Source organism: Ammospiza nelsoni, chromosome 2, assembly GCF_027579445.1.
Source record: "Ammospiza nelsoni isolate bAmmNel1 chromosome 2, bAmmNel1.pri, whole genome shotgun sequence".
NCBI lineage: Eukaryota > Metazoa > Chordata > Aves > Passeriformes > Passerellidae > Ammospiza > Ammospiza nelsoni.
In genome coordinates this window covers 45,693,556-45,706,539 of record NC_080634.1, presented here as the reverse complement: position 1 = coordinate 45,706,539, position 12,984 = coordinate 45,693,556, and the positions used below count along the sequence as shown (strand labels likewise).

At 40.7% G+C, this 12,984-nt stretch overlaps 1 protein-coding gene across 1 annotated transcript in view; it reads left to right on the top strand.

Annotated features, from left to right (window-relative positions):
- The first annotated feature begins 2,002 nt into the window (after window positions 1-2,002).
- The window catches only part of ALKBH8 (alkB homolog 8, tRNA methyltransferase), a 43,513-nt gene continuing 32,531 nt past the window's right edge, over window positions 2,003-12,984 (top strand). Inside the window, exons 1-7 of the mRNA XM_059465886.1 lie at window positions 2,003-2,037; window positions 4,967-5,102; window positions 5,956-6,096; window positions 7,936-8,176; window positions 9,129-9,260; window positions 10,125-10,220; window positions 11,656-11,760. Coding sequence (XP_059321869.1) covers window positions 5,965-6,096; window positions 7,936-8,176; window positions 9,129-9,260; window positions 10,125-10,220; window positions 11,656-11,760 — 706 coding nt within the window. The 5' untranslated portion in view covers window positions 2,003-2,037; window positions 4,967-5,102; window positions 5,956-5,964. The remainder of the gene's footprint in view (window positions 2,038-4,966; window positions 5,103-5,955; window positions 6,097-7,935; window positions 8,177-9,128; window positions 9,261-10,124; window positions 10,221-11,655; window positions 11,761-12,984) is intronic.

The following is a 12,984-nucleotide window of genomic DNA, read 5'->3' as shown; positions in this document are numbered from 1 at the left end:
GGATTTTGTGCTAAGAGGTTTCTTCTTATTTCTGTAACAAACTGCTATCCTGAAACATATCCTATTTGTCATGATTCTTAAACTGCAGTTTCTTATACCAAGAGATTTGGTAGAGCAAATCCTATCTTCTTGCTATTCCCTTTTAATTGGGTTTGAAATTAATGGAAATCCAGTGTGATCACATTAGGCTACAGCACGGTTTGGCTTGCTTTGCTATAAAAAGGAGTAAGATTATCTTTCCACCTACAGACCAGTAACCCTTGTTTGTTGAAGGAAATAGAAGTGCTTACTTGTTATCCTATGAAGTTGATTGCCAGGGACTGACAAATGCTTTGATTCTCCCTGGGAATGTGGCCAAGATAAAACAGCTAACAGCATAGCAAATAGTGTAATTTCTTCCGGAGAAAAGTCAGTAGGATTTTATTTTTCACCTATGACTAAATGGGAGCATGATATTCTGCTTTAGAAAACATCTTTCCTCATTATCAATTTAAAAAAATAGAGCAGAGCCAAGATTTTATTATATAAAACTTATTTTTTCTTAAGAAAACTACAAAGAATTAAAATCAAACTAATTAATATCAAACTAATACCAAATTAATATAAACCAAAATATTAAAATTATAAAAAAGGGATTTTTAAAAAGAAGAAGTGAGTTTTCTGCTAACACACTTTAAATCAGAGATTATATTAACATCAAAGGTAAATGTATTAGAATCCCCATTTCTGTGAACTCTTTTGTGGGTTAATCAGTGATAATGTTGTTAATGGAGATGTATTTTTACTTGTCAATAAGCACTGTGGTATCTGCAGGAGGAGCCTGTACACATCTTATCTAGCATGGGAGGAGAATGCACAGTGCTTCTGGGCTTAAATCATGAAGGGCAAAAAGCTGGCTCTACTTGGAGAAAAGGTGGCACGGGGAGGACCTGCTGGCAAATGGAGCTCGGAAGCATGGAGTGAGCAGGAACAGGAGGTCGCACAGTGACAGCAAATGTGTGTCCATGAAAGGTGGTTGTAGGGAGCTGCTCACCCTATTCCCTTTGCCATACTGACTGCCGTGGATCCACCCAGCATGGATGTCCCTCTAACCCAAACATGGCTGTGTGCCATGAGAGAGCCCTGGCCTGGTCACTGGGAAATCTTGGCACATAGAACTGGCTGCTGCCAGAGAATCAGAGAGCCAGTTAGGTTGGAAAAGACCTTTGGAGATCATCAATCCAACCTTCGATCCAACACCACCATATCAAACATGGCCATGATCAGTCTTTTCCTAAACATCTCCAGAGACAGTGACTCTAGCACATCTCTGGGCAGTCTATTCCAAGGTCTAATAATTCTTTCCATGAAGAAATGTCTCCTAATGTCCAACCTGAACCTCCTGCAGCTTAAGACTACATCCTCTTGTCCTGTCACTTGTGTCCTGGGAGAAGAGACCAACCCACACCTGGCTGCACGCTCCTGTCAGGCAGCTGCAGAGAGTGCTGAGGGCCCCCTGAGCCTCCTTTGCTCCAGGCTGAACACCCCCAGCTCCCTCAGCTGCCCCTCACAGCACTTGTGCTCCAGACCCTTCCCCAGCTCCGCTGCCCTTCCCTGGACACGCTCCAGCCCCTCAATGTCTCTCTGGCACTGAGGGGCCCAGAACTGAGCACAGGATTGGAGCTGTGGCCTCAGCAGTGCTGGGTACAGGGGGACGGTCCCTGCCCTGCTCCTGCTGGCCACACCTGGCTGATCCAGGCCAGGATGCCATCGGCCTTCAGCCGCTGATCAGCACCTCCAGGCCCTTCCCAGCCACTCTTCCCCCAGCCTGTGGCGCTGCTTGGTGTTGCTGTGACCCAAAGGCAGGACCCAGCACATGGCTTTGCTGAACATCAGAGCCTGGCTTCTCTGCCCTGCAATAAAGCGACAGACGCCCGCAGCCGCGAAACTCGCCTCGGCCGTGCCGCTCCGCGGGCAGCGGGCCGAGGCGGGGCCATGACGGCGCGGCGGGGGCGGTGCCGGGGCCGGTGCCCGCCCCGACATGGCCGCTTCCTGCAGGTAACGCGCCCGTCGGGCCGGGGCTGCAGCGCCCGGGCCTCGCCGGGCTCTGCCTGGGGACAGAGAGCCGCGGTGGCGGCGGGAACGCAGGCGGTCTGTGCCGCTGGTTCTCCTTCCCTCCCGTGCCCCCCGTGCCGCTCTGTGCGGGGAGCAGAGCCCGCGGCGGCCTGGCCGCGGCTCCTGCTTCATCTCTGTCCCTGTCACACGAGGTGGTGCAAGGGGGAGAAGGCCAAGCCAGTCTCTATGTCTGCCTCACAGCTTTTATAGCCTCCCCCGTGTGTACTCAGGGCAGAGAAGAAGGGATACTGCTGTGAGGGTGGTGAGGCCCTGGAACAAGTTACCCAGGGAGGCTGTGGGTGCCCCAATCCTGGCAGTGTTCAAAGCCTTGAGAAACCTGGTCTAGAAGGATGCATCCCTGCCCATGGCACGGGGTTGGGACTGGTTGATCTTTAAGGTCTATTCAAAGCCTTAACATTCCGTGATTCTAAGACGCTCTCCGGAGGTTATTCCTGTTATCGTTGCTGTTTGCAGCGAGTGCCCGGGGTTGTGCGGGGTGTCGGTGGGAGGTTTGGTGCTGGCTGTCCCTCGCAGAGGTGGCATGGGACAGCCGCGGGGACATGCCAGTGCCTGGATATGCTGGTGCTTTCGGGCGCGTTTGGCAAGTGCTGGAGCTCTTAAATCTCTGCGTAGGGCCTCCTGAATGTATTTTTTCCCTCCCGGATGTTTATGTGAATACTGTGTCCTTATATTTTTGCTGTGGCGTGACTGTGGCACAAAACCAAGCCATAAGTGAGTAACAGATCGCGGCTTATCCCTGATCGTGGCGCTCCCTCTGCCGACAGCCGCCGCTCTGCTCTGCCCGCCCGCCTGGTACTTGAGTTCTCAGAGGCGGCTCCTACAGCAAACAAACTTCGTGCATTGCATTAAAGCTTTACATTAACCTCTGTAGGAGCTTCAGGCCAGTTTTGTAAAGTGCGTGTAACCTCAGCTCGTATTGCAAGGGGAAACTGTTTTCAGTGTGTAACTTCAGGAGGTGCTTTTTAAAAATACTTGTTGTAAAACTAGGTGGTAACAGTAACAAATTTAACAGTGGATTAATCCTTTTTCTTCTGTAGTCATACTGGCCATTCTAAAGGAGGTGTGAGATCCCAGAAAATGAAGTTTCCTACTTCTATACAGTTGAGTGTGATTCTTTTATTCAGAAATCAGGGCAGAGTTGCCTGCCAAATTGAGCCACTGGTAATGCATGCAAAAGACAAGACAGAGTTTAGACCCAGTTTAGACAGAGACCAAGGGAATATTCTGTCTCAGCTATGCAGGTATTACTGTTTAAGATGTCTTCAGAAGCTGGAGGCACCAGAGTGATGCTGGCAAGCATGACACAGCACATCAGGAAGGTCTTCAGCTTCTTGAGCAGCAGGTGAAAGGCTGAGTGTTGTGGGCTAGGTCATCTCTGCCAGTGTTGGGTGCTATTTAGACAGCTGAGTCACATCTCAGCTGTCCATTGTTCAGGGTTTATGGAAGGATAAAAAGAAGTCTTTCAGCTTTAGTTTCTGTGCTAGTTTAACAAATATTGTGGCATGACTTCTTTGCTTTTGCCTGGAGGATGTAGGTGTTTGTGAGGACCTGACTAAAGGCCTGACTAAACTCAGAAATGCTTTCCCCGGAGATCACATGAAGTCTTCCAGTATGTAGAGGTACAGATGTTATGGAAGAGGCCTGACCCTTTCAGTTTCAAGTCTGTTCTGCAGGCTGCATGACAGTGGTCTGACTGGTATGGCTGATGTGCATAGCCTCCATGCTTTTGCATCCAAATCCAATTTGCTTCGCTCAAAAGTATTATCCTATCCTGTATTTTTGCTCTCTTTCTGTAAACTCACCAAGCCAAAGATGTGTCACTTTCCTGTGGAGTAGTTTGGGACTGCCTGACACTCTCTGCAGAGGAACCTGCTCATGTGTAGGCTGTAAAGATGTGGGCTTTTGTTCACCTGTGTGTGGCAAGTAAGGTGGGACAGGACAAGCCTTTTGCACCCAATTGTGTAGGTGGTGATGCTTAGGGACATAGGGTTTTGTGGTAGATTTGGCAGTTCTGGATTAACAGTTGAACTCAACCTTACAGGTCTTTTGTAACTTAAATAATTTTATAATTCTATGAAATCTTATAATTGCACACATTGTCATAGTAGGCTTGCTGAAGGAGCCGGCTAGTCAGCTGAATCTTGGTAAGGGTAACCCATTAGATGCATTTAGGAGAATCTAATTCATAAAATTTTTTAAGCTTCTTTTTATGTGACTTTTATTTTCCCCCCTCTCAGCTACCGTGGCTTCTAATTATCTTATGCTTTTGGATGTTGGTTTTTTAGTAGTTTTTTGGTTTTGGTTTTTTTTTTTTTTTTTTGTTTGGTTTTGGGGTTATTTTTGTGTGTGCGTGTGTGTTTCATTGTGCTTTCTTTTTTTTGGTTTAAGCAAGTTTGAGATTTTTTGATCATTATTTAACTAATGAAGGTTAAGAGGACCATTGCTCTCTGTATTTAACACTGTTGAAGAATCTTACTTTGAACTGTTTTGAGCTATTTGTCTTTTGAGCTATTGTCAATATTTTATAACAGTTTTGCTAGCATATCAGTGCTTGTTTAAAACAACATTTTTGCTAAGTCATTCAACACAAAGTTGCAGCAAATACTAATATGAGGGGTTTTTTTACCTTAACCCTTTTTTGTAGTACATTGTCATATTATCATGGTTGTGTCTGCAGTTTAGGTATTGGGAAGCAACTCTGCTGTCCTGCAAGCCAGAAGGCATGCAAGTGGATAAGTGACTGTTGGGGCAGTTGACAGAGTTAAATAATTACATATAGGGGTGATTGACCTAGTTTTGTTTTGGTTTTTTTCCCTTAAAAATAACTGAAACAAAACCATTTTTTTGACAGGAAGAGAAGATGGAAGGATTGTTGCCAGGTCGTGATGATAAAAGAATGGAATAGGACAGACAGCTGAAGTTGCATTGTCCAGCTATACTGTTAGGAGGATTTTTGGCAAAGAAGAGAAGATACCTCTAAAATACAGGTAAGGGGTTGTGTTATAGGGACAGATAAAGTCAAAGTCAAACTGCATCAATGTCTGGGAGCTTTGTCATAATCTTACATGAGATCCAGACTCCTCCCTTGGATTTGAAGGGAGTAGAAAAAAGAAAGGAAAAGAATGTAGGCTCAAAGAAATGTGGGAAGGTACTGTATGATCTCAATGTAGTGTTAGACCAAAAGTGGCAAAAGATGCAGCAAAACCTGGAGAATGCCATTGACCTTTAAGTACTCACTGATTGGTAAATTCTGTGTTGCTATGAATTCAGTGGCTAATAAATATATATTTATATATATGTACACAGTTTTCTGTTCCTTCACACAACAGGAATGTGATTTTCATTAAGTTTGGGAGACATGGTAAATGATGTGTGGAGCATCCTAGTTGCTTGCTCCAGGACATGTAAGTCTACTCTCTTTTTTCTACTCTCAAGAAAGGCAAGTTTGGCCAAATGTCACACTTGGTTGCAATTAGATAAAAGAAGCCAAACATTTCATCTCCAACTGAAACATTTGGTGAGGCATGAGAATAACTCAGAAGCTGAGACCATACGAGTCTCATGGCAGTTCCACGCATTATTTTTTTCTCATGTTCTATTCTGGAGAGACTGCAGAGAGAAGGAAATTAGCTGAAATTACTGTATGAAAACAGGAGGGGTAGACAGGTTAAAATGCACAAATGGATCTAGTGATACTGTGAGTGTGAATAAAGGAGTGAAGAGGAAGAGAAAAATAGGAAAATGAAATCAAGCATCATAGCAATCTTTTAAAGCTTTATTTTTGGGAGAGATCCTTTTCAAGCAGGACACTTACTATGTGTTGTTATTTCTGCTTTCCAGAACACCAGTATGGAAGCTAAAACCAGTGAAGATCATTTGAAAGTCCAGAAAATGAAGAAGAAAGTATTGAGGAAGCAAGTCAGAGCTCAGCATACGTTGATGAGACACGAGGGCATAAAGTGTGTCTCCCATGTGACACAGGTAGTTGAGATTTTGATGGTAGTGTTAAAATGCTGCTTATCTGTGTTCTCTTCTCACATGTGTCTTGTGTAAAATGCAGTTTTTAAAAATGGACTTCCTGAGATTGAGGGTTTTCTGTGCTTCTTTGATTTCAAAGCAGAACTGTACTTCAGCAGTTCAGGGTCTTTGGATAAGGTGTTTTTTTTTAACCTGACACAGTAGTTACTTGGGTTGAGGAGGAAGGAGGAAGCATTGGAAATGCTATTGAAGTAGATAAACTTTTATTCTGTTTCTCTGTGGTTTTTTTTTTTTTTTTCCTCAGTCTTTTAACTTTTGTACCTTTATATCTTCCATGGTTCTCTGTCAAGTGTAATTTGTCATATCTGAGCTCACCATTAAAAATATGTCTATCTTGGAAATATTTTCCATCTTGTTTTTATTAAGGCTGTGGTTCTGTGGGAATTGAGCTGGTTGGCTGACTTGCAGCTGTTTAAATGGGGACAGCTTTCTCTTTCCTTGCAGAAAAGAGACCTAACAGAAAGCTGCTTGGGTTTTTGATCTGTAGTGTACTGCCACAGTAGAGTTACAGCACATCAGAGAATGATCTCACAGATACTGGTGTAGCAAAAAGTGACAGGAACTTGCAGACAGATGGGGAAGTCAGAGTTTCTAATTTCACTCTCTCATTTATGAGGAAATACAAATGGCTTGAAACACTGTAGAGCAGTATCATTTACCCTATGCTTGTTCATCCTGATCCTGAAAATTCTTCCCATTCAATTATGGAAACATCAGTTAGATCTTTATACGTTTTTGTAATAAAAATTGGTTTAATTTTTGCTCAAATTTCAAACCACATGGACAGATGTTAATGACTCAGCAAACTTGTTTGTATTGCAAACTATTTAGAACAAAGACTGTGTCTTTCTAGTGTTGCATGGAAATGGGTCTGTAATTTGGGACTTGTTCCCCTTGAAACTGTCCCAGGTACCAAATTATCAATAATCTATCCAAAGAATAATTTTGGGGTCCAGCAAGGTCCTTTTTGGTGACAGAACATTTGAATAAATGATATGTGAAACAAAATCATAGTGCTAGTGGAAAATTTATGTCAGGAAAATAGAAAATACTTCCAGGCTTTGTGCAAGAGTCTGACTATCTCTGAATTAACATCATCAGTTGCTGCATGTGCTGCAGCAGTTGTTTAGTGGGGGTCTTTGAAGATTAGGTGAAAGGAGTGGTTTGAACCTCTGGAAGTCCTTCATACACGAGTCCCTCCATCAATAACATTCCAGAAAATAGCAGTAATTAATAATGAGGTAAATCTTGAAAAATATGATCTTTGGCAGACAGCCTGGTGCAAAGCTTAGAGCAGATGTTAACAGAGTCTTCACAATAGGCATAATCACAGCAGTGCTCAGTTTTTTAATGCCCCTCCTCTTTGGTTCTAAACCTCATTTTCTGTTTTTTTAGAGAAGTGAAGTGCTGTTGTTTGAATTAATTGAACACTTTTCCCAGCTGTTCCAGAAACCATCAAAATTATGTGTGCCAGTGCCACTGTTTGCTTGCAGTGCACTTGTCACACACATGCCACTTCAAAGTGTGCATTACCTGAGGAGGTGTTTCTGAGAGAGATTGCAAGGCTTTCAGCCACACTGTGTGCTGGGCAAGCAAAGGTTGCATTAGCCTTGTGTAACAAGCTCATGGAAATGTAAATATCTTATGCAGAATACATAAAAGAGTGCTCATGGGCTTAATTTTTTTTATAGTGCTGTTCTCTTGGTAAAATGCTGGTTTTAAATGAACCAACAATAATCACTAATTCTTTTTTGTTTTGTTTTTTAATTCTTTTTCATTTAGAGCCTGGTTATTGCCAATGCTGGTCTTGGTAATGGGATGAGTAGACAGCAGTTGCTCAGAATACTAGAAGAATATGGAGCAATGGAAACACTCTTAATGCCACCAAATAAACCATACTCATTTGTGAAATACAGAACAACAGAAGAAGCCAAGAAAGCCTTTAATGCCCTTAATGGAAAGGAAGTAACATTGGAAGACTGTGACCAAAACATTGTTCTATATATTAATTTTGTGGAAAAAGGTACAGTTTTTCTGCTTTCCTATATATCCAGCTTCCTGCATACTGCTTCCCTTTGCTTTTACTTCCTGGATTGTAAATGTAGGTAAAAGCACACTAGTTTTGGTAAGTAGACACAGAAAATGAAAGCTAGAATCTGAGATTCTGGACATAAAATAACCTTTACTCTTTGTATTCCAGGTTAGGATACTCTAATTTCAACTATATTACTCGTAAGCAAAAGGAAAAAAAATTTGAGTAATTTCCTGACCGTTCAGTACTGTGCATGAAGGTTTTGGGATTAAGGAGCCTGCAGAATCCTTTTTTTCCTCCTTCCCCCTATTTTTTTTTTTTTTTTTGCTGATTATAAGCTCTAAAGAACTGCTGCTCTTTCTGTGAGCTTTCATAGTGTCTAGCAAAAAGGGTTCCTGGTGTTGGTCTGTACATTATGCTAGCAAATAGCTTTTTTTTGATCTCTTAGGAAAGCAAACTGAATGTCCCAACATCAGTGGTGTTTTGCTTTCACCTAGGTATTGTTCTGTACTCCATATTTGTACACATTTGATTACAGACTATTCTGTCTGTGGAAGCTGCTGATATGGTGAATCACTAAAATTCTACAAAATTAATATGAAATTCAGGTAGAACCTTAAGTGATTGGGAAATTCTGTTTACCATTATTTTTACAGGAAAGCCACAAGCAGTTTTATGTTTGAATAGTGTAGTCTTGTTTGTCTTATGCAGTAAAATTTTTAGAAAGTGCTGGATGCAGATCTCAGGCCTTACCCTGTTTTGTCGTGACAAAAAGGGATCATTCTTTCTCCAAATAAGACCACAATGAGGGCTCCATTGTATCACTAAACATTTCAACAGCTGTGCTATATTATCATAAAAATAATTTTATTTCCATAGGGAATACATGTTTTTATTTTCTCTAAATAGAGTGACAAAATTCTCTTTTTTTCCTATACCTCAGTTTCCTTGCAAAATGCTGTTCCTACAAGCTTGCCTCCAGGCTTAGTGGTAATTGAAAAGATTATTTCTCCAGAGGAAGAAAGGAGGATGTTGGAAAGTATTGACTGGAAAGCAGATGAAGATACTCAGAATGGTGGGTACAACTATAGGAATCCTGACATTCTATACTTTTATGTTGTTTTTTTCCTGCAGTTTCAGGTTACAGGAAGTCTACATCTTGGGAAATGTATTGTCAGAAATTATTCTGTGGTTACTCTTAGCATTTTAGAAATTAGGTCTTATCCTGCAAGTGATCAGTTCCTTGGGACAAGAGATCTGAATTGATATGCTAGAATGGGTTTACTTGAATAACAAATCTGCATCCAGAAACATTTAAAGTCTTTTCTATGTGTCTTGTGCCAAGCACAAGACTGTTTGTAATTTGATGTTCAACTGAAGAGCTGTGTCTTCTTTTATGTAAAACAAATAACTTAGTGAGGCATACATTCTGGATGGTTTCACTTGAGCTTTTGGAGTTGAATCCTACATTAAATGAATTCTTGGAAATCACTTCGGAGTTCCTGTGTAAATTTGTTCCGTGGAGCAACGCAAAAGGTTATTCTGACCTTAGCTAATGTGAAACATGGTGATTAATGAGAATGATGGATGTTGATGTACCTGTAGGGTATTCATCAGGTGTAAATTCAGAGATCAGGGCAAGAAAAAGATGCATTAAGCATGGCTCAAAAAATTTGTGTTCCCTGTTTCTTACATATACAAAAACACCATCCCTTTGACTCACAACAGCAGTGACTGTGATGTTTGATGAATTAGAAAAGAAAATAAGCAGAAGTGTGTGCGTGAAGAACAAGGGTCACATACACTATTTTAACTGCTAATTAAAGAATGTTTAGGCTTAACAGGTAGAATGGAATAGGGAAACATGGTAAAATGCCTGCAATGTTTCATATAGTCTTTATGTAGTCTAATCTTACTTTAAACATATGTGTTTTTACAGCCCAGAAGACTTTAAAGCATAGAAGAGTAAAGCATTTTGGATATGAGTTTCGCTATGATAATAATAATGTTGATAAAGACAAACCATTACCTGGAGGTGAGAACTTCCCTATTAAACTGTGCTTATTTTGCACTGATCTTTGAACCATTATATAAAGCCTGATGTTTGAACCATTATATAAAGTTTATATATCAGTTTGCACTGATGTTTGAACCATTATATAAAGCCTTGCTGCGTTATGGCTGTGAGAGTCTGGTTAAAGGAGAGCCTTTGCTGTATCTTAAGCACCCACACAAAAGTGCTTCTTAATTTTGAGACTCATTCCAAATTATTGTTAGTGCTTTAAGCTTGTTGTCCAGTCACTTGGAGCAAGAGGTTGCTGCCCTTTGTTGAGCTCTGGTCAAATAAGGCTTTTGGGATTGTAATTGTCATTCCTTTTTAGCTTTTTGTTCCATAAAACAATTATGTGTTACAAGTTGCATATTAATTTATTTGGGGGATATGACGTATGTTGCTGTATATATTTATCTCAACCAGCTTGAAACTTGCTGGATGCATGCACACTGAAATAAAATTTCCTTTGCTCTGAAAGCAATTTTGTAAAGGTTTCAATAACTCATATTGGGAGTTGAAAGCTGTGAGTCAGAGCAAAGCAAGTGAGTCATCTTATAGATTTAGATTTAAAAATAGCAAAATAGGAGAGTTAAATTCCTGTAAAACTTGAAGGTGTTTAAGGTGGTGCATGTGTACTGGGGTGGATGTAGCATGCAACAGAAGGATTCTGGTTATCTTAAGATTTTAACTGTGAAGCTATATCATTGTAAGAGGATTGATATGTGAATTGTTTTCTAGTCTCACAGACTATCTTATGTGTCAGAAAAGCATAAATACTTCTTGGGAGAAAACAAGGATAAAAATCAGTAGATTCATGGAAGGGATAGTAGTAACATGTTTGTTGGTGTTACCTGCAGCAGGATTTTTCAAACAAATCCTCAGGTAAAATGGCAAACCAAAGGTTCAGTGGAGGACTATGCCTTCCTTTCCTGTTTCAAGACCAGCTTAACTTCAGCAGATTTGTTGGTGATATTTAATCTAATTCAGTAACAGATTTCCAGGCAATAAATTTTTTAGGGAGCTCTTTGCACAACTGACTCTTTGCATAATAATTTTGCTTCTTGACTGCAACTTTTTTATTGTAATTGGTAAAAACCTTTCCTCTGATTTGATGTGGTTTTATTTATGTGTAGAGATACTACAGTTTGCATTTGTAAGGACTACTCTGTTTCTGAATGTAGAGGGCTTGGAAGAGTGGCCCTTGTAATTTTGAAACCTTCAAGAATATTGGACTTGAAGATTAGGCCTCCAGTTCTGATGTGTCTCCAGTTCTGATGTGTATGTTAGCAGCAGATGCAGAGTAATCATCATTAAAGATGGACTTGCATGTACATGAAGCTACTTCTATGTATTTTCCTAGTTATATTTATTGTAAAAAGCTGTCCTGTCTTGTTTACAGTTCTCTTTCTGTAACTAGGTCTTCCTGAAATTTGCAACCCATTCTTGGAGAAGTGCTTAAAGCAGGGATATATCAAACATAAACCTGATCAACTGACTGTAAATCAGTATGAACCTGGACAAGGTAAGTTCATTTGTCCCTCAAAAATTTTGAACTCTATTTTATATAGGGATTTAACCCTGGTAGGGAACTAGGCACCATGCAGCTTCTTGCTAACTCCCCTCACTGAGGCAGAGGATAGAATTGGAAGATAAAAGTGAGGAGGCTTGAGATCAGGACAGTTTAGTAAGTTAAAAAAAAATAGGCAAACAAAACAAAGGAAGGAAAATGATACAAAAAAATTCCTCAGCTACTGGTCAATCAGTGCTCAGTCCCTGAGTAATGACATCCCTGGTAAACTTCACCAGAGAAGTAACTTTAGTCTTACTGATCACGATCTCATATGGTCATATGGAATATTCTCTTGGTCACATGGAGTCAGTTGTCGTAGCTGTGTGCTCTGCTAGCTCCTTGTGCAACCCCAGCTGACTTGCTGGTGGGGAAACATGAGAACCATAAAAGACCTTGATGCTGTGTAAGGACTGCTTAGAAAGAGGTAAAACATCCATGTATTACCTACACTGTTTTCATGACAAATCCAAAGCATAGCACCGTACGGGCACCTGTGGAGCAAATGAACTACAGCCAAACCAGTACAACTTCACTAAAAAGCAGGAGAGTGTAGCATCTAACTGTGAAATGGAGTAGGAACAGGATTTAAGCAGGAACCTGCTTAGTGTATTTCCTCTGTGACCATAGATGCTTTGAAACAAAACTAAAGTTTTAGTACTGGTTTCTCCACATGGGAACTTAGGTTTAGAAGTGCAGTTTTTGATACCACGGTTATGGAAAATTATGGTGTTTGAGTCTAAGGTCATGATTTGAAAACTAACTATAAAAAGATATAGGAATAAATAGTCATATTTGGCCTTCTAGTTCAGTGGATTTTTTTACTCCAAACTTGTATTGCTTCCTGTAATGTGCATACAGTCTCCAAGAAATGGAGACTCTCCTGCTGTTAGTACACATGATATAATGTTAGTGCATGTGATATATGGAGTGTTAAATATGATGCAAGCAGTGTTCCCTTATCCTAGCAATAAGGAATTACTGTATTTTTGTATTTTTTTCCAAACTGGAGGCTTCTGAAGAAAAACAAGCTTCTAATCACACTTCTAGGGAACAAATCACGTGCTGTACTTTTTGCTAAGCTTAGTCATCAAGCTTAAGTATCTGGCTTGCTTTCCAGGGTGAGTATCTCATTTGTCCTTAGGAAGAAAGAACAGTGGCTTTACTCTCAGAATTAAT